At 49.9% G+C, this 27,567-nt stretch overlaps 2 protein-coding genes across 3 annotated transcripts; both read right to left on the reverse strand.

Moving 5' to 3' along the window:
- Positions 1-4,976: 4,976 nt before the first annotated feature.
- On the reverse strand, positions 4,977-7,346 carry LOC101613658 (protein S100-A4). 2 transcript variants are annotated; one of them, XM_045138580.1, is made up of 3 exons: positions 7,228-7,346; positions 6,011-6,166; positions 4,977-5,279 (listed from the first exon to the last, which is right to left on the reverse strand). In XM_045138580.1, exons 1-3 carry the CDS (start codon positions 7,312-7,314, stop codon positions 5,115-5,117), a joined length of 408 nt encoding a protein of 135 aa, XP_044994515.1. In that variant the 5' UTR covers positions 7,315-7,346; the 3' UTR covers positions 4,977-5,114. The 2 variants fall into 2 exon arrangements, with proteins under 2 accessions (XP_044994515.1, XP_004667242.1); XM_004667185.2 differs by lacking the exon at positions 7,228-7,346 and adding an exon at positions 6,290-6,397.
- A 2,646-nt stretch (positions 7,347-9,992) lies between these two features.
- Positions 9,993-11,497, reverse strand: S100a3 (S100 calcium binding protein A3). The gene is made up of 3 exons (XM_004667186.2): positions 11,416-11,497; positions 10,956-11,101; positions 9,993-10,157 (listed from the first exon to the last, which is right to left on the reverse strand). The coding sequence occupies exons 2-3, from the start codon at positions 11,094-11,096 to the stop codon at positions 9,993-9,995; spliced, it is 306 nt and encodes a 101-aa protein (XP_004667243.1). The 5' UTR covers positions 11,097-11,101; positions 11,416-11,497.
- Between the last annotated feature and the right edge of the window lie 16,070 nt (positions 11,498-27,567).

Consider the following 27,567-nt stretch of genomic DNA (forward strand, 5'->3'; position numbering starts at 1 on the left):
GGCTTGAGGCCCTGGTGTGCCCATTCTCTCCCTCTCTCTCTTTCTCTCTCTCTCTCTTTCTGCCTCTTTCTGTCTTTCACTCTCCTTCTCTCTCTCAAATAAATAAATAAAATAAAATATTTATTAAAAATAAATAAACAGGGCTGGAGAGATGGCATAGTTAAGCGCTTGCCTGTGAAGCCTAAGGATGAGGTTCCATACCCCAAAACCCACATAAGCCAGATGCATGAGGTGGTGCACACATCTGGAGTTCATTTGCCGTGGCTGGAGGCCCTGGTGCACCCATTCTTTCTCTCTGTGCCTCTTTCTCTGTCTGTTGCTCTCAAATGAATAAATAAAAATAAACAAAAAAATTAAAAATAAATAAGTAAGTTAACACTTCCCCTTAAGGAGGAAGGAGGCAATACCCACTGAGCTAGAGGCTTTGGGTCCAGCCTGCTGAGAGTCTTCAGCCAGGAGGTAAAATCTGCTTCTCCTACCTCCAGTCCAAAGCCACTCCAGAATTCTTGAATTAGATTCATTGTTCATCTCCCAGCACCCAGATTATCAGCTTCTCCCTCACCCCAAGGTGGATCAAGCCATGGGCCTCTATGTATCTTCAGGAGCACCCTGGCTGATTCAGAACCCCACCTTGGCCCCAGAACCGATAGTCAGATTCATTCATTCATTCATTCATTCACTCACTGACTCCTGTCTCCTCTCTCTCACACACACACAGTGTCTCACTATGTATCCCAGCCTCGTGATTCCTGTCACTGTGTTTCCAGGTACACACCATCATGCCTGGATTCTCAGGAATTTCTTAGTCATGGTTCCAAGCATTCTTCCCTGAGCACACTCCCACATGCAGGGACAGGCCTTCCTTAGGGAAGTTCCCATGGCTTGTCACACTCTTCCTCACTCAGGCTTGCCTAGGAGAGATGAAGACGACCAGAAGGAGGGACTCACCAAGCAGGGAGCGGGCGAGGAGAGTCCAAGAAGCAAGCGCAGCCTCCGCGTCAGTACTCCCCGCTTTTATTCCCTTGTCCCCAGTGCCCAGGAGACCCAGGAGGGGTGGCACCATTGAGAAAAGGTCAGGGACATGAGGGTGCCCAGAGGGCCTCCCGAGAAAGGGCTGAGGGGAACCCCTCTGCCAATCTTGCCTTGCTGCTTACAAACAGAGTTGGAGGATACATAGAGTTCACAAAAATCTGGTAAATACATCTTTTTAAAATGGAGTTTTTATTTTTATTTATTTGAGAGAGAAAGAGGGGGAAAGAAAGGAAGAAAGAAAGAAGAAAACAAAGAAAAAGAAAGAAAGAGGGCTGGGGGATGGCTTAGTGGTTAAGGCATTTACCTGCAAAACCAAAGGACCCAGGTTCGATTCTCCAGGACCCACTTTAGCCAGATGCATAAGGGGGCGCACGTGTCTGGAGTTTGTTTGCAGTGGCTGGAGGCCCTGGTGTGCCATTATCTTTCCCTCTCCCTCTCTCTCTCCCTCTCTCTCTCTCTCTCTCTCTCTTAAATAAATAAATAAATTTTTAAAAACAGAAAAGAAAGCAAGAAAGAGCCTCTAGCCACTACAAACAAACTCTAGATGTGCATCTGGCTTTACATGGGTACTGAAGAATCAGACCAGGGTCCTTTAGCTTTGTAGGCAAGCTCCTTAACCTCTGAGCCATCTCTTCAGCCCCAGTAAATACATCTTAACCCCCCCCAAAAAAAAATCTTCATTTTTCCAACCCAAACTCACCATCTGATGTACTAATGGGCAATAGAGAGAACATCAGGTTCTCCTGGGAAGAAAAGGTTGAAAGGCTTGGGCCACACACCTGCCTGGGCCACTCTCTACAGCGTGGCTTACTCATCCTCCCCTCCACTGAAAGAACAGAAAAGACACATCAGTGGAGGAAGAGATCTTCTGCCAAGGACACGGTCAAGGTCATTCACATTCACTAACACGAAGCCAAAGAAGGGGAAGAAGTATCAGAGACCTCTGGCTTGGGTGACTAAAACTCAGGAGTTACGGAAGGGATCTGGACAAGGGTTAGGACCTGGAGAATAGAGGCCCTAACCTGTGAACAGAGAAGGGCTAGGTTTGGGGTACACTATAGATGAGGTAGGGATCAAGGCAAAGTTCCCTGTATCACCAGGACACTCAAAGTATAAAAACAGAACTGGTGGGAGAAAGAGAAAACACTAGTGAAGATACTCAACAGTGGACACTGCAAGCCTTATATCTGTATAGCCAGGCCAAATGACCCAACCAGTGCAATAGTGGCACATCTGTCATGGTGGAAACCAACTGCCCTCTAATTGGACTGGAGGCCCGCTCCATGGGAGGGTATATATACATCCCTGATACTGAAAACCTACAACAGAGGTAGTCATGAGCCCTAGGGGTGTAACATCTGCTGCTATCTGGCTAAATGTATATACTATGTTTATCAAACTGCCCTGTAGGCATTTCTCTTAATGTTCATACCCTTATATTAATGCTACTCTCACTTTTGGTAGAGAATCTTCTCTTTTCAGATGGTAATGACCTTGGGATGACTCAGAAAGCATCATGGTGCTAGAAAGAAGGGACCAGAGTGCTCAGTACTGCAATATCTTTATCACACCTTCTAAGGTTCAGGGTCCATTGTGGAAGATGTTGCGGAAAGAATGTAAGAGCCAAAGGAAGGGTAAGACTCCTTACAACGTGCTCCCCGCAGACAGAAAATGGCCTGGATATCCATGACCTCACAGTGCCTGACCCTACCTACACAAGACCATCATAATAGAAGGAAACGATCATGATATCAAAATAAAAGAGAGACTAATTGAGATGGGGGGAATGGAGTTTCAAAGGGGAAAGTGGGGAAGGAGGGTATTACCATGGGATTTTTTTTTATATAATCATGGACATTGTTAATAAAAAAAAAAAAATTGGGGAGAAAGAAAAACAGAACTGAGTTAGGGATTTATTACCCATCACTGCTACAATTCCAACCCTAGCCTGCCTGGGTCCCCTCCTCAAAACCACCTCCTTTGTCAGCCCCACCCCAGGTGCTAGACTAGAGAAGCAACCAGGTCTGGTTGCTAAGCAATGGGAGTTTCCAAATTAGAGAGTGATGCAGGAGGAGGCTCGGGGGAACACACTGCCATGGAAGATGGGCAATTGGCTGGGAGTGCAAAGGGGAAGAGGCAAGCTTCCCTGGACCAAAGTCTGTGTTGTCAAACTCCAAGGGAGCCCTGAGTCACCCACCCCACTGCCCTGAAGCTGGGGAGAAAAGCACAGAGTGATGAGAAGGAAAGCTTGAGGCCAAAGGAACCAAATCTACCATTCTCCAGCCAGACCTCTCAGTTCCCCTTCTTTAAAAGTCCCCATATCAGCCGGGCGTGGTGGCGCACGCCTTTAATCCCAGCACTCGGGAGGCAGAGGTAGGAGGATCGCCGTGAGTTCAAGGCCACCCTGAGACTACAGAGTTAATTCCAGGTCAGCCTGGACCAGAGTGAGACCCTACCTCAAAAAACCAAAAAAAAAAAAAAAAGTCCCCATATCTAGGGCTAGAGAGATGTCGTAGCAGTTAAGGCATTTGCCTACAATTCGGTTCAACTCCCCACAACCCACGTAAGCCAGATGCACAAACTGGCATATGTGTCTGGAGTTCTTTTGCAGTAGCTGGAGGCCCTGGAGTGACCATTATCTCCTGTCTCTGTCTCTCTCTCTCTCTCTCTTCTTTTTCCCTTTCTCAAATAAATAAAAATAATTTTTTTAAAATATTTTTTTACAAGTCCCCATGTCCTTCAGGAATGTTCTTGAAGTCTAATTCAGTCCTGCGCACTGCACCCTGGAGCCACTGGCCTTTAACCTACCCAAGGGGAAGCCACATTATGCCTCATATTTTCCGTTGGTGGAGGGAGTAAGAAGGTGGGTGGAGCTTAATTATATTTATCAGATCATATATGAAATCTTGTCTCTAGAACTATGGTCACCATCCCATCATTTCCCTTCACTCCCCCCTCCATCCTCCACTATCCCCCACTCACTCCCTCTACAGTCCCTTGTCCCTCCATGAACGAACATGATTCCCAGTAATCTTATCCCACTGGTAGTGTCTTGAGAGAATGACTATTTCAGCCAGCTGTGATAGCACGCATGAGTGCTCAAGAGGCTGATACAAGAGGATCTCAAGTTCAAGGCCAGCCTGGGTTGCAGAATGAAACCCCTCGGTCAAACAGAAAGAAAGAGAGTGAGGTGGTATGAATGACTATTTCTCAAATGGCCTCCATCTGAACTGCTCTTCCACATCACCCATGACTGGAAAGGGGTTCATGCATCCCTGCAGTTTGAAGCCAGTGAGCTGGGAGGGTTATCAGAGCTGGACTTGGACTGTGAAGGTCAGAACCCAGTGCCAGCCTGCCTCCTCAGCCTCCTCATACTGCTCTGGCTTCAGGACTCCTTCTCCATGACTCAGCCCTGTTTTCCCTCCAGACCCCAATGAGGAGCAGATGTGACCTTCAGTCTCATCCCAGAGGCAATACTGGAAAGGAGAGGGAGGGTGGTGAGCTGACTAATATCCTACAGCTGGAGCCTTCTAAGCCAAGCCTTTGGTGGTCTCTGCCTTCGGCCTACCCAGAGTTGAGATTGTTGCATTGTATGTGCATGCACATGCACATGCACACACACACACACACACGTGCACACACACACAGACAGCCAGTCATCCCTCACAACAGTTACCAGTATACTTTCCACAAAACTGCAGCTCAAGCTGGGTGGGTTGATGCACGCCTTTAACCCCAACACTCGGGAGGCTGAGATAGGAGGATCACTGTGCATTCAAGGTCACCCTGAGACTACATAGTAAATTCCAGGCAGGTCAGCCTAGGCTACAGCAAGACCCTACCTCAAAAAAAAAAATTTTTTTGCAGCTCAACTCCCAGCATCCCCATCACCACTCCAGGACATATCCCCCCACCCCACATCTCCAGCCTCTCAGACCACCAGATTCATAATTTCATTTTTTTTATTAAACTTGGTCAGCATTGTGCATGTGTCTGAAAGAGCCAATGTAAGGCACTATGCTCATGGCCAACAGGGAAGACCCCGCCCCACTGGCAGATGTCACACGCCATCTGAGGAGCCTTCACTTCTTCCGGGGCTGCTTATCCGGGCAACCCTCGAAGAATTCATTACACATCATGGCGATGCAGGACAGGAAGACACAGTACTCCTGGAAGTCTACCTCGTTGTCCCTGTTGCTGTCCAGGTTGCTCATCAGCTTCTGGAACGCAGCATCATCTGTCCTTTTCTGGATTGAGAAGAGGTTCAGTTAGAAGACAGAAATCCAGGGGACTTAGCCAAGGCCGGACCAGGCCTCTGCCTCCAGCCAGGAGCTCAGAGAGGCCTCCAGCCACTCCTTGGGAGGCCCGGCTTTCCATCCCAGCCCTCAGGGAGAATGGTGCAGAGAAGGATGCTCCCTGCATGAGGGCAAGAAGTATGCGGTACGGCTGAGAAAGGACTGGATCACCTCTTCACTAAGCCTGTTCTAACTATCCCATTAGATAAATGTTCATGAAAGCAATGTGTTAATGAATGCAAGATACTGTGGTTTGGGGGCAAGCTCTGTAGAGGTTTGTGTGTGTGTGTGTGTGTGTGTGTGTGTGTGTGTGTGTGTGTTCACAATTGTCTTCACAAACAGAAACTCAAGTATTGCCTGTTGCTGGAATGCTGGCAGGAGTCAGGCAGTCCCAGTCCAGGTCACAGTTCTAGTCACTGACCACCCTGGACAGTCGCTTGGCTCTGTTCTTTCAGTTAAATTGTGAAAACACCTGGAAAAAATCATCTGCCCTACGATCCACCCATTCCTTGCCAGTCTTCTCTCCGCTGAGGGGCCACAGCAAGCACAGGAGCATGCTCTCTGGCACCCATCTCACCCCTCCTCGGGATCAATGCTCACTATTGCCATGCCCCTGCACAAACACTGGTTGGTGTCCGCCAGGGGGCCATTCCTGGGAGCACCCCCCAACAGGAGCCACTCACCCCTAAGAAGCTGGGCAGCTCCTTAGTCAGCAGCTCCTTCAGCTCTGACTTGTTAAGCTTGAACTTATCACCCTCTTTGCCTGAGTATTTGTGGAAGGTGGACACCATCACATCTAGGGCCTTCTCCAGGGGACACGCCATGGTGACAGTCAGGACCTGGGCAGGGTGGGGACAGAAGACACAGAGGTAGCCAGACCCACCCCACCTGGACAATGTGTTCAGAGCGCTCCACTCCACTCCTGCCTCCCGACCCTGGGGCTGTCCGAGAAGCGGACCCACCAGCTGGCAAGAGGGGAAGTTCAGGCTTCAGACAGTGAACGTCTGCAAAGCCCACCACATGGGCTCTGGAGATGTAGGCCACGGGCACTGGGCCTCCCTCCGGCCTGGCCTCCAAACAGCATTTTTCTGCTCCCTTACTCAGCCCATCCACTCCCTCAGCTCAGCCACAAGCATCCGCCCAGGCCCTTTCTTCTCCCTCCCCAGCACTGGGTGCGGCTGCTGGCTCGCTGCCCGGAGGCCTGCAGCGGAAAAAACCCAGCTGCCTAGCACCCAGCTTAGGGAGGAGCAGGACAAGGCGGCAGAAGTCGAGGCACACGGCGAGGTGGGGGGAGGCCACGCTCTTTCGGCCAGGGCCACTGTGTGCAGGGTAGAGGCTCATGGGCACTGCCAGTCAAAAGCCCACAGGTGCCTTCGCTTTGCTTTCTGCACCTAAGTGTGCAAACACAGGCTAGCCTGCCCACGGCCCCCAAGCAACAGCACAATGCAGCAGCAGCAGATCCAAGCCCCGGCATCTCAGAAACTCACAGCTCATGTCCAGCCACTGCCCACTTTCCTGTTATTTAACTCTTACACACACAGAGAGAGAGAGAGAGAGAAAGAGAGAAAGAGAGAGAGAGAGAGAGTCTCCACATCAGAATCTTAACATCTGGATCTATTCTCTCTCACACTCTCACATAAACACAGAGAGAGAGATAGAGTCTCCACATCAGAATCTTAACATTTGAATCTATTCTTACACACACACACACACACACACACAGAGAGAGAGAGAGAGAGAGAGAGAGAGAGAGAGAGAGAGAGAGAGAGAGAGAGTTTCCACATCAGAATCTTACATCTGGGTCTGTTTAGCACATCTGGCCCCCAGCAGTCTCCCCTTTTCCTGCCCAAGCCTCTGCCTCTGACACCATTTAAAGGCCAGTCAGGCCAACACAACTCACCAGGCCAAAGTAAGGAAGTGCTGAAGAGAGAGATTTGGGGAGAGCCCAGCAATCTGACCTATTTATACCCCTCGAGGCCCTGCCCATGCAGGGGATGGGGGAGCGCAGGCACTGCCCTCCTACCGTTTGGCTGCTGTGGCAAGTGTCACAGCCCCCTCCACCAGGCCAGCCTAGAGCCAAGCTTCCCATTCCTAGGCAGACAGGCAGGCAAAGGGTGAGCCCCGGGGGTGGGAGGAAGCATCACCCAGTGTCCATAGCTCAGGCATATATATAACTTATATAGGTATTATTTATTTATTTGAGAGAGAGAAAGAGGCAGAGAAAGAGAATGGGCGCACCAGGGCCTCCAGCCACTGCAAACAAACTCCGGATGCATGCGCCCCCTCGTGCATCTGGCTTACGTGGATCCTGGGGAATCGAATCCAGATCCTTTGGCTTTGCAGGCAAATGCCTTAACCATTAAGCCATCTCTCCAGCCTTCAGGCTCAGTTTTATTTATTTTTATTTTTTTCAAAGTAGGGTCTCGCTCTATCCCAAGCTGACCTGGAATTCACTATGGAGTCTCAGGGTGGCCTGGAACTCTTGGCGATCCCCCTACCTCTGACTCCCGAGTGCTGGGATTAAAGGTGTGCGCCACCACGCCCGGTTCTAGCCTGAGTATTAGGAAGCTGCAAAAGGGAGTGGTGATGCCCAAAGCACAGGAAAAGGGTGGGGAGTAACCCCACCAGGAAGGTAGCAAAGGAGATGGAGAGACAATGAGACAGGTGGGAAGTTGCTCTGGAAATGTCATGTCCCAGGAACTGGTAAGGGGACCCTGGCCTGGGCTGTAGGACAGGCATTCATCCAGCCTTTCTCCCCATCCCAAACAGCTGTTAGGCTCTCATAGAGCCCAGGGTGGGAGTCTGGAGATCAAGAGGGGCTCTGGGACCACTTCCAGAAATGTGAGTGGGAAAGGTCCTGGGGGTCGGTGATGGAGTAGGAGTGAGCCCAGAGGCTCCACGGGTGGATGGTGGGTCAGAGATCCAGTCAGGCAAGCTGTTTCAGATTGGCAATTCAGATTGGACTATGGAGTTAGGGGAGAAACAGCATGAAAAACTGGGGAGTCAGGGTCACAGTCAACATCTCAGGATGGGGTACACACTCTAAAAGGAGTAAGTGAGGGTCAGAAGGGGGAGTTTAAGTCTTCATGGGGCTGTGACATTGGAGACTACCTTGACACATCCCTTTCCTCCAACACAGAGAGCAAATCCAAGCCAGGCATGGTGGCACATTCCTTTAATCCCAGCACTCTGGAGGCAGAGGTAGGAGGATCACCGTAAATTCAAGGCCACCCTGAAACTACAGAGTGAATTCCAGGTCAGCCTGAACTAGAGTCAGACTCTACTTTAAAAAAAAAGAGAGAGAGAGAGTGAGATAGAGAGAGAGCAAATACCTCAGGGGCCCTAATCCTATTAATGCTGCTCCCTGGGCTCCCACTGCCCCACCCATTCCCACAGTCCCACCTAACTCCTCTACACATCCGGTCATGAACACCCAGTTCCTCCCAGAGAACCCTTCTGAACTCTGGGACAACGCAAAGCAAAGTCACCTTCCTCAAGACAAGGGGACAGAGATAGCAGGCACATCCTCCCGCCTCCCCCACAGATGTCCGGTATCACCTCCTCCCTCCCGCTAGACACTGAGGCCTGTGCTTTTCGACAAGGTATAAAACTACCAGTGTGGTGGTGCACGCCTTTAATCCCAGCACTGAAGAGGCAGAGGTAGGAGGATCGCCGAGAGTTCGAGGCCACCATGAGGCTACATAGGGAATTCCAGGTCAGCCTGGGCTAGAGTGAGTCCCTACCTCAGAAAACCAAAAAGACTGGCAGACACAAAGAATTCAGCACGACTCGGTCCCAAGGCCCAGTGTGTCCTGTCAGAAGAACCAAACCAAGGGCTGGAGAGATGGCTCAGCGGTTAAGGCGCTTGCCTGCAAAGCCTAACAACCCAGGACCCACGTAAAGCCAGATGCACAAAGGGGCATGTGCATCTGGAGGTGGTTTGCAGCATGTGGAGGCCCTGATGCACCCATTCTGTCTGTTTCTCTTCTATTTCTCTGTTTCCAAATAAGTAAATGAATTTTAAAAAGAAAGAAACATTGGGCTGGAGAGATGGCTCAGTGGTTAAGGCACTTGCCTGGGAAGCCTAAGGACCCAGGTTCAATTCCCCAGGACCCACCTAAGCCAGATGCACAAGGTGGCGCATGTGTCTGGAGTTCATTTGCAGTGGCTGGAGGCCCTAGTGTGCCCATTCTCACTCTCTTTCTCCCTCCCTCTCTCTCTAATAATAATAAATAATAAATAATGATAAATAAAATGAAATATTTTAAAAAAGAAACCCTGCTATACACATACTCATTCTCTCTCTTTCTCTCCCTGCAAATAAATAAATAAAAGAAGAGGAAAAAGAACCAAGCCAAGCTGATACCAGTCTTTTATTAGAAGTCAACCAGGCCCTTCCTGTAGGGGTCCCCATTGTGTTCAGGTTGCTGAGCCTGCAGAGTGAGGACAGAGACCCGCCACGCCCCCCACCCCACCCTCCAAGGCTGGGGGTGGCGAGAGCCCTCACTGGCTAGGCATCCCGGGTGACGTGGATAAGCACATCGGGTGCAAACCTGGACGGAGAGACCGCATGGGCCGCACGCCCGGGACCTCTGTCCTCAGGGACAGACTCGGCGCTGGGACGGACCCCGCCCCTCTAGGCTGGCACAGCCTCTGTAACAGAGGCTACTGGGGGCAGGGGGGCTCCGGGGGGCACTCCTTGAAGTACTCGTGGCAGTAGACACAGAGGCTGGCGAGGGAGCGCACGAACTCCTGGAAGTCCACCTCGCAGTCCTTGTTGGTGTCCAGAACGCTCATGAACTTCTGGTAATCGCACTCTCGAAATTCGGTCTGGGCAGGGGACGGGAGGACAGGGTCAGGCAAGCAGGACAGCCTCCCACGCCACTTCGTCACCTAGCATACCCCACCCCACCACACATCCTCCCGGAGGTGACCCTAACCTACCTGACAAGACACCCATTTGAACCGCCCTCCCTCCCGGCTCCCTGGGCTGTGGACTCCTCTCTCTACCGAATGCCTGTCGCGTGTTAGGCATTGTCTGCAGTGAAATGGGGGTGACTGACGCCACAAACTAGGGCTGGAGGGATGGCTCAGTAGTTAGGGCGCTTGCCTGTAAAGCCCAAGAACCCAGCTTCACTTCCCCAGGACCCACGTAATGCCAGATGCACAAGGCGGTGCGTGTGTCTGGAGTTCATCTGCAGTGGCTGGAGGCCCTGGCGCGCCCGTTCTGTCTATCTGCCTCTCCCTCTCCCACAAATAAATAAATGAATTATATTTTTTAGGTTTAAAAAAAAAAACTGAGGGCCAGAGAGATGGTTTTGTGGTTAAGGTACTTGCTTACAAAGCCAAAGGGCCCAGGTTTGATTCACCAGGACCCACAAGGAGGTGCATGTGTCTGGAGTTTGCAGTGAATGAAAGCCCTGAAGCACCCATTCTCTCTCCCTCTCTCTCTCTCTCCATCTTCCGCTTTCTCTCTCTATTGAATAAATAAATAAATAAATAACTGGGGCTTAGGTCACATCAGGTCCCTTCCTCACACCTCCTCCCCACAGTCTGTCCCTTGCTGCTCTACGCTGCGGGGCGCTTGTCCCTGGGTGACCTTGGGCGGGGAGGGTGGCAGGGGCTCACCGGGGTCCAGGTGGGCAGCTCCTTCTGCAGCAGCTCCTTGAGCTCAGACTGGCATATCTTGTACTTGTCCCCGCAGCGCCCCGCGTACTCCTGGAAGGTGCACAGGATGGCAGTGATCGCCTGCTCCAGGGGCCGGGTCATCCTCTCTGTCACAGAACAAGGGCGTGACCGGCGGCAGAGCCCCCCCAGCCAGCCCCTCTACCCGCCTCTGCCCCCCGTGCTCCCCAGGGGGCCGATTCCAGACCCGTCAATCCCCGCACACTCCCCTTCCTCTGAGCAGCCCTCCCTGACGACCTCGTCCACCTCCCCACTGTGCCTCCGGGGTCACGGGCCATGCTGTGTCCTTCCTGGGTAGAGTTGTCATTTCCCCAAAACAGTGCAAACTCCTCTGGAGAGATATTCTGTCCCAACACACGCACACGCACACACACACACTCTGGGGGGCTCTCTGAGAACTAACCTCTAGAGATTCCCTCTAACCTTTTCACGCCCGGGGAACCCAGGGCCCTGGAGAGTAAGGAGGGTGGTTGCTAAGAAGGAACCCCCACAACCTCTCCATGCCTCCCGCCCTAACCTCAAGGAAGTGGCAACTATAGGAAAACCAGGGCCCCTCAGCCTCTCACTAGCCATGCAGCCCTAGGTGAATGGTGGATTTCTGGGGTCTCCCCTCACCCCAGTTCCACTGACCCCCTTCCATGTCCTTTCAGGATGAAGCCTCCAAGCTAAGGAGACCCCAGGCGGGCCAAAAGGCAAGGGTTTTCGTTTCCATGTGAGCCCAGTGACTCACTCCTAGCTCCCCGGGGTTGGGAGTCCTGCAGCCAGTCCCCAGGGCCCAGGCTCTCCCCGTGTGACGGTGACATCCCCGCTGCCTCTGCTGGGCCAGGAGGAACGTGGGGAAGCACTGATGGGGTCGGGTGCTTTGTGACCGAGAACAGGAGCCCATGTTCCCCAGAGAGGAAGGGGTTCCCAGGAGTAAGGCACCTCAGAGACCGTGTGGGATGCAGCCAGCCTGCCTGGCACCAAGTCCACTGTTGTTTGAGAAGCTCGGAGCCTGGAGCCTGGCAGGAATCCTCTCTCTTCCCCCGCAGCCTTCTCACGCCGAAAATAAGGCGAGCGGGCACAAAACAGGGGCAGGGAGCTGAATAACAACTCTGCCAGGCCTGCTAAGGAGCGTCCCCGTCTCAGGGTGAGGGGGAGACCCTGGGTCTGCACATCCCAAGGCCAAACTTCACAGCAGCCCTTCAGGGAAGCAGGGAACCCCTGAACCCTAACCCTATCCGACGTCGCTCACCACACACTAGTTTTCACGTCTCTGTCCCCACACCCTGGAGCCAGGCTGGCTGTTCAGTGTTCCCTGAGCTTCTCGGATCCCCCCCCCCAAAAAAAAACAAAAACCCATGGCAATCCTCAAGCGGCCGTACTCACCGCTGGTGTCGGTGTTTCAGCTGTGGGAGTTGAGACCCAAGGTGTCCCTATTTGTAGCCTCCCAAGAGATGAAGGGATCAATTACAAGGACACAAGTAGGTCAACGCCGAGGCTGCCCCCAGGGTCCTCTACCTCTTTTCCTCAGTAGCCACGATTACAGGCCCGCCCGCCCACCTAGCCACGCTCACATCAAAGGCCCAGTGAGCCACCACTCCCTGCTCCTTACCCGGCTGCCCGCCCCCAGAGCTGGGGACCCAAGACACCCGGCTCCCAGCGGCCTCCACAGCCTCACACAGGCTGGGCGGACCCACGGCATCCCTCTCCCCCACTCTGCACTCTGCAGAGACACCCAGAACGCAAAATGGGAACAGAGGCTTAGCTTCACCTAGGCCGTACCCCAGAGAGTCCCTGTGCGGGGTGTGGGGGGGGGGGCGCCGAGGGCATCTGGCTAAGCCGCCCATTGACAGGTGAGAAGACTGAGGCCGGAAGACACCATCCCTGGCCCGACCTCCAGATCACTGACTTGCCTTTGGCGGCCAACTACTTACTTTGCTGACAGGACATATGGGCTGGAGAGGTGGCTCAGTGGTTAAGGTGCTTGCCTGCAAAGACTAAAGGCCCTGGGGTTCAATTCCCCAGAACCCACGTAAAGCAGATGCATACAAGGTGGCACGTGCATCTGGGGTTTGTGTGCAGTGGCTGGAGTCCCTGGCATGCCCCCATTCTCTGTATCTATCTATCATCTGTCTATTGATCCATCTATCAGCTATCTCTTTCTCTCTGTCTCCCTCTGTTTAGAAAGAAAGAAAGAAAGAGAGAGAGAGAGGGAGGGAGGGAGGGAGGGAGGGAGGGAGGGAGGGGGGAAGAAAAAAGAAAGAAAAGAAAGGGCTGGAGGGATGGCTTTTTCCTACAAAGCCAAAGGACCCAGGTTCAATTCCCCAGGACCCACGTTAGCCAGATGCACAAGGGGGCACAGGCATCTTGAGTTCATTTGCAGTGGCTGGAGGACCTGGCGCGCCCATTCTCTCTCTCTCTCTCTCTCTCTCTCTCTCTCCCTCCCTCCCTCTTTCTCTCTCTATCTGTCACTCTCAAATAAGTAACAATAAACAAACAAACAAAAAAATACTCTGGGGTTTCTTTTGAGGCCTGGAAGGGTGTGCTCTGCTAGGATACCTCCAAGTCAGGGCTTGACATTTCTTGTCTCTCGACCCCAAGCAACGGTGACGAATGTGGGCCACAGATTCATGTGACAGTTGGCTTGTCACTGGAGCTCCTCAGCAGCTGGCTTCCTGTTCTGTCACTCTCTTCAACACCGAGGTTCTTCTTTCGGGCGCTGCCTTTTAGCTGACGCTCCCTTTGTGCCCCTCCCAGGGCAAGCCACGGGCTTCAGCATCCAACTCCTCAGTCCTCAACCCCTCAGAAACAGAGCCCATGCTGGGTCTCACTAGCACCCTAGGGCACCCTGCTCGCCAGTCACGTGTGGCTTTCACTTAAGGTTGGTTGTTGTTGTTGTTTGCCGTAGGGTCTCACTCTAGCCCAGGCTGACCTGGAATTCACTATGCAGTCTCAGGCTGACCTCCGACTCACAGGGATCCTCCTACCTCTGCCTCCTGAGTGCTGGGATTAAAGGCGTGCGCCTCCACGCCCAGCAGAAAGTTTCTGTTTTTGTTTTTGCAAATGTACATATGCATGTTCATGTGTGCACGGGCACACGTGTGTTCCAGTGTGTGTGTGTGGAGGTCAGAGGTTGATGTTAGGAGGCACCTTCTCTGGTTGCTCTCCACTTTAATTACTGAGGCAGGATCTTTTTTTTCTTTTTTTTTTTTTTTTTTTTTTTTCAAGGTAGGGTCTCCCTCTAGCTCAGGCTGGCCTGAAATTCACTGTATAGTCTCAGGGTGGCCTCAAACTCACGGCGATCCTCCTACCTCTGCCTCCCGAGTGCTGGGATTTAAAGGCGTGCACCACCACGCCCAGCTCCCACCTAATGCCTTTTTACTCTTTGTTGTTTAAAAATATATATATTTGGGTTTTTTTTAATTTTATTTATATATTTATTTGAGAGAGTGTGCGAGAAAGAGAAAAATGGACACACCAGGTCCTGTAGCCACTGCAGACAAACTCCAGATGCATGTGCCACCTTGTGCATCCGTCTTTACATGTGCACTGGGGAGCAGAACTCAGGCCCTTAGGCTTTGCAGGCAAGTGTCTTAACCACTGAGCCATCTCTCCAGCCCCTTTATTTGTTTTCTTTTTCTTTTCTTTTCTTTCTTTCTTTCTTTCTTTTTTTTTTTTTTTTTCTTTTGAGGTAGGGTCTCACTCTAGCCCAGGCTGACCTGGAATTCACTATGTATTCTTATTTTTAGGGTGGCCTCGAACTCATGGTGATCCTTCTACCTCTGCCTCCCGAGTGCTGGGATGAAAGGCGTGCACCACCATGCCCGGCTGCCTTTATTTGTTTTCTGAAGCAGGGTTTCACTCTAGCCCAGGCTGACCTGGAACTCATGGCAATCCTCCTACCTCAGCCCCCCAAAGGCCAGGAACACAGGCATGTGCCACTGGGCCTGGCTGGGGGAAAAAAAAATTATTTTAATTCTATCTACCTTTTCCTGTGGCCCATAGGGGAAGAGGGCACTTGACCTCACGGCAGGAATGGACGCTCCTTCCTGCTGCTTCTCCCTTCTCTCCCTTGGCATCATGGTTCACAAGAAGACCCGGTCCCCAGGAGGGTGGAGGAAGGGCAAGAGGAGTTTGGTTCTCCTGCTCCTTGACGAGGCTCTAGCACCTGTGTGCAGTCGGGGGGGGCTAATGAACCCCTGGACCTTCGCGGGGCCCAGCACCCAGCTCTGCCTGGGACATGATCACCTCCTGGAGGCTCCTGCCTCCGTGGTTGGGGGAAGTGAGTAACAGGAGCTGTGATTAACCCTGTTTTACAGGCAGGAGTTGTGGACAGCCTGAAACAGAGGACAGTCACACAGCAGAGGGAGGGGAAAGAGTGGAGCAGCAATTAACTTGATTCTAGGTCAGTGGCATATTTCCACCTGTGTGACTCCTACCTCAGCCCCCAGCCTCTCTACGCAAGTCACCTCTCCTCTCCAGGCCTCATTTTCCTCATCAGTCAACGATGGAGGATAAAAATAGTCCCCACCTGACAGAATTGTTCATAATGCAAGGCTCATGGAATAAATAGTGCTAGAAGGGCTGGAGAGATGGCAGAGCAGTTAAGGTGCTTGCCTATAAAGCCAAAGGACCCTGGTTCAATTCCCCAGGACCCACGTAAGCCAGATGCACAAGGTGGCGCATGCATCTGGAGTTTCTTTGCAGTGGCTGGAAGACCTGGTGCCCATGGTGTGCCCATTGTCTCTCTGGGTCTGTCTCTCTTCTCTCTCTCTCTGATTGCAAATAAATAAATATAATAAAATAAAATTGTGCTAAAAACACTATAAGAGCTTGATAAGTATTAACCAAGAGGTAGTAACTTGCCCAAAGTCATACTGCTAATGATAAGTTAATGCTAATGCCAACGATAATGGTAAACTCAGGAATAAATTTGGAGGCGCTGGTACCAGGCACCGGGAGACAGCCATAAACAAAACAAAGTCCCTACTCTGGGGAGGTAATATTCTAGTGGGGAAACTAGCCGATAACAGATGGATGTTTAATTCTAGAAAAGCCCAGCTAGCTGGCTCCTGAGCCCACGACCTTACCCGCAGCCCTTAGTGTTTCTGGGCACAGCAGCAGGCAGCTCCTGGGGAGGAAGCACCTTTGTCCACTGGGAGCGCTGGGAGAGACCACGTGGAGGCTCTCTCTGGAGGGCCATTCCTGAGGGTCAAGCGACAGAGACTCCTCAAGACACCATTATGGAAAGAAACAGACCCTGCGCAGAACTTGGCTGTCTCCTTGTGTCCCGACCACAGCGTGTTGTGTCCTTTACCTCCTTGGAGCCTTATTGTGTGCCTCCAAAATGAGTTTGGAAGACTCCTGTCCCAAGAATCCAAAGCAAAGGAGCTTTTTTTTTTTTTTTTTTTTTTTTATGGTTTTTGGTTTTCTGAGGTAATTCACGATTGTAGTCTCAGGGCTTGGCCTTGAGCGCACGATGCTCCTCCCTCCTCTGCCTCCCGAGTGCTGGGATTAAAGGCATGTGACACCACGCCCAGCCCAAAAGAGCTTTAAAATTTTTATTTATTTATTTATTTGAGAGAGAGAGAGAAAGAAAAGAAAAAAAGACAGAGAGACAGGAAGAGGCAGATAGAAAAGAAGAATGGGCGCATCAGGGCCTCCAGCCATGGAAAACGAACTCCAGACGCATGAGCCGCCTTGTGCATCTGGCTTACGTGGGTCCTGGGAAATCCAACCCAGGTCCTTAGGCTTCGCAGGCAAACGCCTTAACCACTAAGCAATTTCCCTAGCCCAACAAAAGGGCTTTTTTTGTTTTTTTCACCAGCTGTTACTGTGGCGATGTCAGGGCACAGTCTCTAAGTCTAACTCCACAGGCATCCAGAGCCGCCTGGATAGAGGTGGACTAGACCGTCCTAACCAGATCATCTTGCCCAGTCTTCTTCCTCCTCAAAGCTGGAGGTTAGAGCTCTAAATTATCTTCCCCTATTCAAAAAAACAAAAGAAACAACAACAAAAAATAAATAAACTGTTGCTGGATGTGGTGGCACATGTCTTTAATCCCAGCACTCGGGAGGCTGAGGTAGGAGGATCGCCATGAGTTCGAGGCTATCCTGAGACTACGTCATGAATTCCAAGTCAGCCTGGGCTAGAGTGAGACCCTACCTTGAAAAAAAAAAAAAAAACCTCAAGCTTGGGAGATGGCTTAGTGGTTAAGGCGCCTGCCTGCAAAGCCAAAGAACCCAGGCTTGATTCCCAGGACCTACATAAGCCAGATGCCCAAGGTGGCACATGCATCTGGAGTTAATTTGCAGTGGTTAGATGCCCTGGCACCCTCTCTCTCTCCTCTCTCTCTCTCTCTCTCTCTCTCTCTCTCTCTCTCTCTTTGCCTCATTCTCTCGCTTTCGGTCTCAAATAAATAAATAAAAATAAAAATTTTCCTTAGAGTGACTGGAACCTTCCCTCCCTGCTGGACATTCTCTAGCATCTCGGTTTTTTTTTTTTTTTTTTTTTTTTTTTCAGTACCTCCCAATGTACAGCAGTGGACCACAGCTCAGATGCTTCGCCTGAGGCCGTCCTCCTCCGCCTCAATGCTTCATCCCCCATCTTGATTGAGCGAAGTACCCTTGACCTTCCAGAGCCCCTCCTCTGCAGACATGGACCTGACCGCTGAGAAATGTGCCCCGGGCGGGGCAGGGCACTCTCTCCCAGAGGGTGTGTGGAGGGTGAAGGCAGATGCTCTCCCATCTGGCAGGAGCTCTTCCAGCGCTGAGGCTCCAACTCTCCCCCATCTCCTCCTCTATCTCCACCATCACCTCCCCAAGATCCCTAGACACCGCACCACCCCTCCTAAAGGTCAGCGTCTCGTCCTGCACCTCAGGCAAAAATGAGATAAAATGACATTGGCACGTGGACATTCCATGTATTTGTACCAAAGGGCCCTGGGCACAGAGTGACCGACCCCAATTCCATAGCCTGTGAGGCCAGTGAACCTTACTAAAATGACCGACCTCCTGTCTGATCTTCTGAGCCAAGTATGGAGCCGGTGCGGGAAGCAACATCTGATTCCGGGGGCCAGGATCAGAGCCAGGGGGAGCCTTGCTACAGAATTGGAGGCAGGAGGTGGGAAGAGGATCTGAGCCAGGACCAAGGAGAGACTGAAGATCTTAGAACTACCATTTGTTTTGACCGACGGCACCTCACCAGCTGACGGTGACCACGTACAAATGAGAACAGTGAGTTGACGGGGGATCGAATGACCTACAGACAGAGCTAGGGAATGTGGAAGGGCAGCGGTTCACTCCCGTGATCAGAACCTAGTGGTGAGCTTACAGATGGGTAGCACCAAACCTTCATTCACCCAGTTGTAGCCACCTATCCCATTCTCTTACAGACCCAAGAGTCAGTGTTATTTATTTATTTTATTATTTTTTGGGGGGTGTTCAAAGTAGGGTCTCACTCTAGCCCAGGCTGACCTGGAATTCACTATGGAGTCTCAGGCTGGCCTTGAACTCACAATGATCCTCCTACCTCTGCTTCCTGAGTGCTGGGATTAAAGACACGCACCACCACGCCCGGCTTTTTTTTTTTTTTTTTTTTTTTACTTATTTTGAGGTTGGGTCTCACTCTAGCCCAGGCTAATCTGGAACTCAGGCTGGCATCAAACTCACAGCACTCCTTCTCCCTCAGCCTCCCAGCTGCTGGAATCAAAGGGGTGTGCCACCATGCCCGGCTACGAGTCAGTGCTTTCTACCAGGCGGCTTTCAAGTCCTTAAAAAGTCATTCATGTGAGTGCCGTCATTGTAAGCCGGACACCACAAGTGTCATGTTCACTTGTGCCGGCAGGGGGCTCTTAGGTGCACGACCTCCAAAAAGCTAGAGGGCTTCTCTGTTTCCCCTCAGTTTGGGGCTCTGAGACGAGGCTGTGAACTTGCGTCCTGCTGCGGCAGTAGGGCTGCTACAGGTTTGGGCTACGTGGTGAGTAACAGGCTGGAGAAATGGCTTAGCGGTTAAGGCACTTGCCTGTGAAGCCTAAGGACCCAAGTTCGATTCTCCAGGTCCCATGTAAGCCAGATGGACATGGTGGTGCGGGCGACTGGAGTTCGTTTGCAGTGGCTGGAGGCCCTGGCACGCCCATTCTCTCCCTCTCTCTCTCTCTCTCTCCTTCCCACCCCTCTCTCTGTCTTTAATAAATAAATAAATAAAAATAAATCTATGGTAGAAGGACAGGAAGAAGTTAGGAATTATGGGTCAGCCCGGGTTAGAGTGAAACCCTGCCTCAAAAAACAACAACAAAGAAAAAAAAAAAAAAGAAGAAACTACCTACCCCCATACTATATGTATGAAAATTTTTCTATGGATATTTTTTGTATGTGAAAAATCTCAAGATACTGATTTTTACATATTGTTTGTAATACAAGTATATTTGTAAATTAATTTATAATGTGAACTGGAGCAGCAATGAAAAAAAAAATTCCCCAAGAATATACTGTATGATGAAAAGGCTAACATCAGATAAACTTTTAAGTGGAAAAAAAAATAAATAAATCTTTTTTTTAAATTATTTATTTATTTAAAAAATAAAAACAAAACCAGGTGTGGTAAGCACCTTTAATCTCAGCACTCAAGAGGCAGAGGTAGGAAGATACTGACGTCAAAGCCAGTCTGGACTACACAGTGAAAAATCTATCTCAAAGAATAAAATGGGTCGGGTGCTGTGGCGCACTCCTTTAATCCCAGCACTCAGGAGGTAGAGGTAGGAGGACTGCCATGAGTTCGAGGCCACCCTGAGACTACATAGTGAGTTCCAGGTCAGCCTGAGCTGGAGTAAGACCCTACCTCGAAAAACCAAAAAAGTAAAAAAATAAATTTGAACAGGGTAAAAAACCTTTAGCCCTCCGCCTGTGTGATGTGTACATCTTGTTTGCTACCTTAACCTTAGGGTCAGATTTCTGCTCAGTTCTGCACGTAGCCATGTTAAACATTTAATGAATGTATCCTGGGACTCTTCGTAAGAAGCTCATTAGCCCTGACTGCTCTCCTCACCCCTCAAGGCTGGAGACACTGAGAGGAGAGTTTATCTGGAGCATCTCCACCTCGTGATATCATGAGCACCAACCACCCAGTTTCCCAATCCTGTTCCAACCACTGGAGAGGCCGTAGATGTCTTCAGTCATTACTCCTTCCCTACTCTACAGCCCTTTCTTCTCCCCTTGCCTAAGGATACAAAGTGCCTGAAGGGGGCTGGGGAAATGGCATAGTGGTTAAGGCGTTTCCCTGCAAAGCCAGAGGGCCCAGGTTCGATTCCCCAGGACCCACATAAGCCAGATGCACAAGGAGGCACACATGCCTGAAGTTCCTTTGCCACGGGTGGAGGCCCTGGCGCGCCCATTTTCTCTCTCTCCCTCTTTCTCTCTCTCTCTCTCAAATAGATAAATATATATATATATATATATATATATTTTAATTTTTAAAAAGTGCTTGAAGGATGAGTTAAGATGATTTTCCCCCCAGGGTGCCAGCCCACCACCTTCCTGTTTTGCTGCCATTTTGAATGAATCATTTTTTTAAAACTTTATTTATTTATTTGAGAGAGAGAAAGAGGGGAAGAGAGAGAATGGGCACTCCAGGGCCTCCACCCACTGCAAATGAACTCCAGATGCATGCGCGCCTCCTTGTGCATCTGGCTTACGTGAGTTCTGGGGAATCGAACCAAGGTCCCTTGGCTTTGCAGGCCTTTGCTTTGCCTTAACTGCTAAGCCATCAATCCAACTTTTGTTTGGTAACAAACCCACCTTTGACTTCCCATCGACCTTTCCTTGGAGGGTTAGTGAGCTGCCAGGGGTTGGCCCAGAGAAACAAAGGGCCAAGTGACAGTAAGACATGACAGGAGGCAAGTTCCTTCAGCTCTCCTCTCAGCAACAACCTCAGGAGGGATGGGAGAGACCGTGGCTGCGGGCGGCTGAGCAGGACTCTTTCCGGACCCTCCATCACCTCCACACACAGAGGAGGGAAGGTTGTTAGCTGGCTGGGGAAGTCTGGTGTTTTGCTGATCTGTCAAACACCACAAAGACAGGAGACGAGCCCGTTTTGGAACCTCCTCAGCTGAGGGCAACCCCAGAGGCAGCCAGCCGAGGTCGGTCCCACAAAACCAAGAGTCTCAGATCCAAAACTGAGAAGCCAGCACTGACAAAAATCCAAGGATCCAAAGAAATCAGAGCCAGCCATCAGTAAGGGACCCCATTGTCCCGCTGACTCAGGATGAAGTGACCGAGGGCTTTCTGGACTCTGCTCAGCCAGGTCCCCTATGGCTCCAGAAAAGCCATGAGACTGTGGAAGGGAGGGCCGGAGTGATTGCTCAGCGGTTAAAGGTGCTTGCTTGCAAAACCTGAAGGCCAGGGTTCAATTCCCTAGAACCCATGGGAAGCCAGATGCACAAAGTGGTGCATGCGCCTGGAGTTCACGTACAGTGGTGAGAGGGCCCAGTGTGCCTATTCTCTCTCCTCTTCTCTCTCAAATAAATGAGAAATAAATAAACATTAAAAAAAAAAAAAGCCTCTGGGTAGATGTGGTGGCACACACCTTTAATCCCAGCACTCACAAGGCAGAGGTAGGAAGATCACTGTGAGTTCAAGGCCAGCCTGAGACTACGTAGTGAATCCCGGGTCAGCCTGGGCTAGAGCGAGACCCTACCTCAAAAACAAAAGCAAAAACAACTCCGTAAGTGGTTGCAGGGAGGGGAGAGAGGCCCGATCGGCTCTCCCATCGTCCCACCGGGATGAGGGCTGTTCTTATAGATGTGGATCGAGTCCTGAGTCCTTACTTCACCTCTCCTAGCCTCAGTTTCCTTGGAATCGGCCATGTGTAGAAATGATAGAGTACATTCCTCATCCTGGTGCTAGAGAGGCCCGGCTGAGCGTCTCATCAGAAGGATGCTCCCTGAACAGCCGAAGCTGCCCGCTCTCAGTTTCCCCATCTGTAAAAAGGGCCTAATGATAACTCCTCTGGAATTAGCATGTGGCTGAAAAGACAGGCGTGCATGCCAGGGCCTTTGAGACCTGCTCCAGGATGCTGAGATGTTAATGACTGTCATCATAATGCCCTCACCCATACTTACGGTCTCCCTCTCCCACAGGCTGTCAGGAAGGTGAGCTTTTTATTGCTGTGAAAAGAGGGCCTCTGTGTCTGGCCTCAAGACAGGCAGCGAGTGAGGGGAAAGGGGTGCGAACCAGTGGGTGTCACCTGCCTCTCTCACCCAGCTCTTTCCTCCCCCAGCACAGCTCCGGCTTGGCTGCTCTGTAAGCGGACCCCACACATCAGGGTTTCAATTACCAAAAAGGGGGGGGGGGGCTGCTGTGAAAATGCTCAGGAGTTAAAGGTGATTATTGACAAAGCCTGGTGGCCTGGGTTCAATTCCTAAGCCACCCATGAAGCCAGATGCAAAAAGTATCTGGTGTTTGTTTGCAGTGGCAAGAGGTCCTGGACTGCCCATATGCACATGCAATTGATTATAAGGAGTTCTAAAGAAAAGAAAACATTTTTTCAGGAAAATTCTGATTATTACTTGTCAACTATCCATCCCTTCTTTAATAAGAATAAATAAGGGCTGGAGAGATGGCTTAGCGGTTAAGCGCTTGGCCTGTGAAGCCTAAGGACCCCAGTTCGAGGCTCGATTCCCCAGGACCCACGTAAACCAGATGCACAAGGGGGCGCACACGTCTGGAGTTTGTTTACACTGGCTGGAGGCCCTGGCGCGCCCATTCTCTCCCTCTCTCTCTCTCCCTCTTTCTCTCTCTCTCTCTGTTGCTCTCAAAAATATATAAATAAAAATAAACAAAAAAAATTTTTAAAAGATTTTAGGGCTGGACAGATGACTTAGCGGTTAACTGCCTGTCTGTGAAGCCTAAGGATCCCAGTTCAAGGCCCGATTCCCCAGTACCCACGTTAGCCAGATGCACAAAGGGTCGCACACATCTGGAGTTCATTTGCAGTGGCCCTGGAGAGCCCATTCTCTCTCTCTTTCTCTCTCTCTCTCTCTCTCTCTACCTCTTTCTCTCTGTCATTCTCAAATAAATAAAAAATAAACAAAAAAAAGTTTCAAAAGATTTTTAAAATTCTAAAACTATAGAACTGGTGAGGCAGAGGAAGTAAGGCAATGAGACAGGAGGACCCAACGTGGACACGATGGGAAGTTGAGGACCCCTGTTATGAAATGAAAAAATGTTTGAGCTGGGTGTAGTGGCACACCCCTTTAATCCCAGCACTCAGGAGGCAGAGGTAGGAGGATTGCCGTGAGTTCGAGGCCACCCTGAGACTACAGAGGGAATTCCAGATCAGCCTGAGCTGAAGTGAGCCCCTACCTAGGGAAAAAAAAATCATGTCAAGGGTTGGAGGGATGGTTCAGTGGTTAAGGCACTTGTCTGCAAAGCCTGACAACCCAGGTTCAATACCTCAGTCCCCCATAAAGCCAGATGCACAAAGTATCCAAGATGGTCCGCACCAATTCTGCACACACTGCTCCTCACATTAGGAGCTGTCTCATGCTGATCTCCTGGAATCTGAGGCAGTCTTAATGACTTGTCTGATCAATAGAATGCAGCAGAAAGGTTGTCCTGTGGATTCTGAAATCAATCAAGAAGTCTTATAGGGCTGGAGAGATGACACAGTGGTTAAAGTTCTTGCTTTGCAAAGCCTGACAGCCTGAGCCTGGGTTCAATTCCCCAGTATCCACATAAAGCCAGATGCACAAAATGGCTGATATGTCTGGACTTTGTTTGCAGTGGCTGGAAGCCCTGGTGGATCCATACTTTCTCGGTCTCTTCTCTTCCCCACTCCCTTTGCAAATCAGTAAGTAAGTCTTCAAGCTTCCATTTGGGCTCCTTATAGTGCTTACTTTGGACACCAGAAGCCAGCAGCTATCCTTCAAGAAGCCACAAATAGGCCGACAGCTCCCGCTGAGCCCCAGCATCAATTCCATGGCATATTGAGTGACACTCTTGGGTGACCCCTGCCCCCATTTCACTGGCAACAGGTGAGCCAGCCTACCCACAGAACCATGAGGGATCACAGATTGATGTGTTAAGCCACCCTTGTCGGGGTGGTAACCAATTGCACATCTCACATGTCAGCGCATGTGAGCCACTGAGCCAGTCTGAACTGCCTGCCCTGTATACTCATTTAAAAGCCAGCTTAGCCAGGCACAGTGGCTCACGCCTTTAATCCCAGCGCTCAGGAGGCAGAGGTAGGAGGATCGCCATGAGTTCGAGACCAGCCTGAGACTACATAGTGAATTCCAGGTCAGCCTGGGCTAGAGTGAGACCGTACCTCGAAAAACCAAAACAAACAAACAAAAAAGAAAAGTCAGTTTAGTTGAGCTATTACTAGTCAGGCCCCCTGTAACCTACAACTGAATGCATCTCAAATTGGTAGAGAACTAAGTAACTATAAGTGAGACCCGTGAAGAAAAAAAAACAAACCCTAAGCTGTGAAATTGGATGGCGATAAGAGAGAATAAAATCTAAATGCTTAAGGCCTTTAATCCCAGCACTCAGGAAGCTGAGGTAGTAGGATTGCTGTGAGTTCTAGGCCAGCCTGAAACTGCATAGTGACTTCCAGGTTAGCCTGGCTTAAAGCAAGACCTTAACTGGAAATAAATAAATAAGGGAGGGAATTACCATGGGATATATTTTATAATCATGGAAAATGTTAATAAAAATTTTAAAAAATAAAATAAATAAATAAATAAAATGAAAAATAAATTTGAAGGCCTAGATAGTGTTCACAAGCTAGAATGTTAGTGCCCCTTGCTATAACATGGCAATGCATAGGGTCAAATTGTCACCTGATGTGACTTAGGGTACAGAATATAAAGTGATAAAGGCTACAGCTTTAGGGAAAATATTGGCGGGGGGGATTAAAAATTTGGGCACGAATTGGCTCCTAAGAGCTTTTAGCAGAGATCAACAGGGGAGGAATGAAGCTAGCCAATGTGAAAGCAGATATAAAAATAAGCATGATTTTCCTTAAGAAAAAGAAAAAAAGAAAGGAAGAAAGGAAAATAAAAAAAGAGAAAAGAAAAAAACAAGGGGCTGGAGAGATGGTTTAGCAGTTTATGGCATTTGCTTGCAAAGCCAAACAGTCTAGGTTCAATTCTCCAGTAACCACATAAGGCCAAATGCACAAAGTGGCACAGGCATCCGGAGCTCATTTTCAGAGGCAGGCGGTGAGTCCATACTTGTTCTTTCTCTGTCTGCCTCTTTCTCTCTGCCTGGCTCTCTCTTTCAAAATAAATAAATAAAAATAGTTTGGAGAGGTGGCTTAGCAGTTAAGGCGCTTGCCTGCAAAGCCTAATGACCCATGCTCAACTCTCCAGATTCCACGTAAGCCAGATGCACAAAGGTGAGGCAAGCACAAGGTCACACGTGCCCACTAGGTGGCGCAAGTGTCTGGAGTTTGATCGCAGTGGCTGAGGCCCTGGCATGCCAATTCTCTCTCTCTCTCTCTCTCTCTCTGTCAGTCTAAAATGAAAAATAATTTAAAATTTTAAAACATTTTGGGGCTGGTGAGATGGTTCAGCCAAGGCCTGTAGCCACTGCGAATGAACTCCAGATGCATGCATCACCTTGTGCATCCGGCTTACGTGGGTTCTGGGGAATCGAAGCTGGGTGCTTCAGCTTTGCGGGCAAGCACCTTAACCATTGAACCATCTCTCCAACCCTGAAATCTTATTTCTGTTTTTATTTATTTATTTATTTATTTATTTATTTATTTGAGAGAGATAAAAAGAGGCACAGAGAGAGAGAGAGAATGGACACAGGGCCTTCAGCCACTGCAAACTCCAGACACGTGTGCCCCCTTGTGCACATGTGTGACATGGCATGGCTTGTGTCACTGTGCATCTGGCTTACATGAGTCCTAGAGATTTGAAAATGAGTTCTTAGGCTTGGCAGGCAAGTGCCTTAACCACTACATTTTTTTGTTTTGTTTTTGTTTTTCGAGGTATGGGCTCACTCTGTTGACCAGGCTGACCTATAATTCACTATGCAGACTCAGATGGCTTCGATCTCACAGTGATCTCCTACCTCTGCCTCTTGAATGCTGGGATTAAAGGAGTGGATCACCACACCCAGCTGAAATCTTTTTTTTTTTTTTTTTGATTTTTTGATTTGAGAGAGAAAGAGGGAGAGAAAGAGAGAGAGAAAGAGAGAATAGACTCATCAGAGCCTCCAGCCACTGCAAATAAACTCCAGATGCATGCACCCCCTTGTGCATCTGGCTAACATGGGTCCTGTAGAATCAAACCGGGATCCTTTGGCTTTGCATGCAAACAGCTTAACCTCTGAACTATATCTCAAGCCCTGAAATCTTATTTCCTTTTTTTTTTTTTCTTTTTCTTTTCTTTTTGGTTTTTCAAGGTAGGGTCTCACTCTGGCCCAGGCTGACCTGGAATTCATTATGTAGTATCAGGCTGGCCTCGAACTCACAGCGATCCTCCTACCTCTGCCTCCCGAGTGCTGGGATTAAAGGCATGCGCCACCCCGCCCAGCAAAATCTTATTTCTTAATGAAATGGTTGTAGATGATATTTTTCTGTTTTGGTGAATATGTGTGTGTGTGTGTGTGTGCACGCACGCACATACGCGCCTGTGGAGCCCAGAATTTGAGTCTCACTGTCTTTCTCAGTAAGTCTCCACTTTATTTACTGAGGCAAGACCTCTTGGTTGATCTCAGAGCTTGTCCATTCAGTAGTCCAGCTGACCATCTTACCCCAGGGATCCCCTGTCTCCACCTCCCGTTCTTTGGAATTACAAGCGGGCTGCCATGCTCACCCAGTGTGGTGGTTTGATTCAGGTGTCCCCCATAAACTTATGTGTCCTGAATGCTAGGTTCCCAGCTGAATGGAGATTTGGGAACTAATGCCTCCTGGAGGCAGTTTATTGTTGGGGATGGGCTTATGGGTATTATAGCCAGTGTCCCCTTGCCAGCATTTGGCACATTCTCCTGTTGCTATTGTCTTGTTGGACAGGGAGTGATGTCCACCCTCTGCTCATGCCATTGTTTTCCCTGCCATCATGGAGCTTCCCCTCAAGTCTGTAAGCCAAAATAAACCTTTTTTTTCCCACAAGCTGTTCTTGGTTAGGTGATTTCTGTCAGCAGTGCAAACCTGACTGCAACAGTAAAGTGGTACTGAGGAGTGGGATTGCTGCTAGACACCTGACTGTGTGGCTTTGGCCTTTTGCAGCTGATTTTCAAGAAGAATGTGGAAGGATTTGAAACCTAGGCCTAAGAGACACCTTGCAGTGCTGTAAGTACAGCTTGATGGACTATTCTGGTCAAACTCAGACCTGAATGCAGTTAAGAACTATGGTCTGTGAGGTTTGGCTTATGAGAGTAAAAAAGAGCTTTGCTTGGACTGGCCTAGAAGCAGTTTGTGCGAGAGGTTTGTTGTTATGCCCATGTCCTGAGAATTTGTGCAGGGTTGCATTGTGTAGAAATGGACTGTGAGCAGAGGGATAGGGCACAGAAATGAAATCTTTGGGCCTAAACTGCTGCGCATTCAGCTACAATTGAGGGAT

Source organism: Jaculus jaculus, chromosome 19 (genome assembly GCF_020740685.1).
Source record: "Jaculus jaculus isolate mJacJac1 chromosome 19, mJacJac1.mat.Y.cur, whole genome shotgun sequence".
Lineage (NCBI taxonomy): Eukaryota > Metazoa > Chordata > Mammalia > Rodentia > Dipodidae > Jaculus > Jaculus jaculus.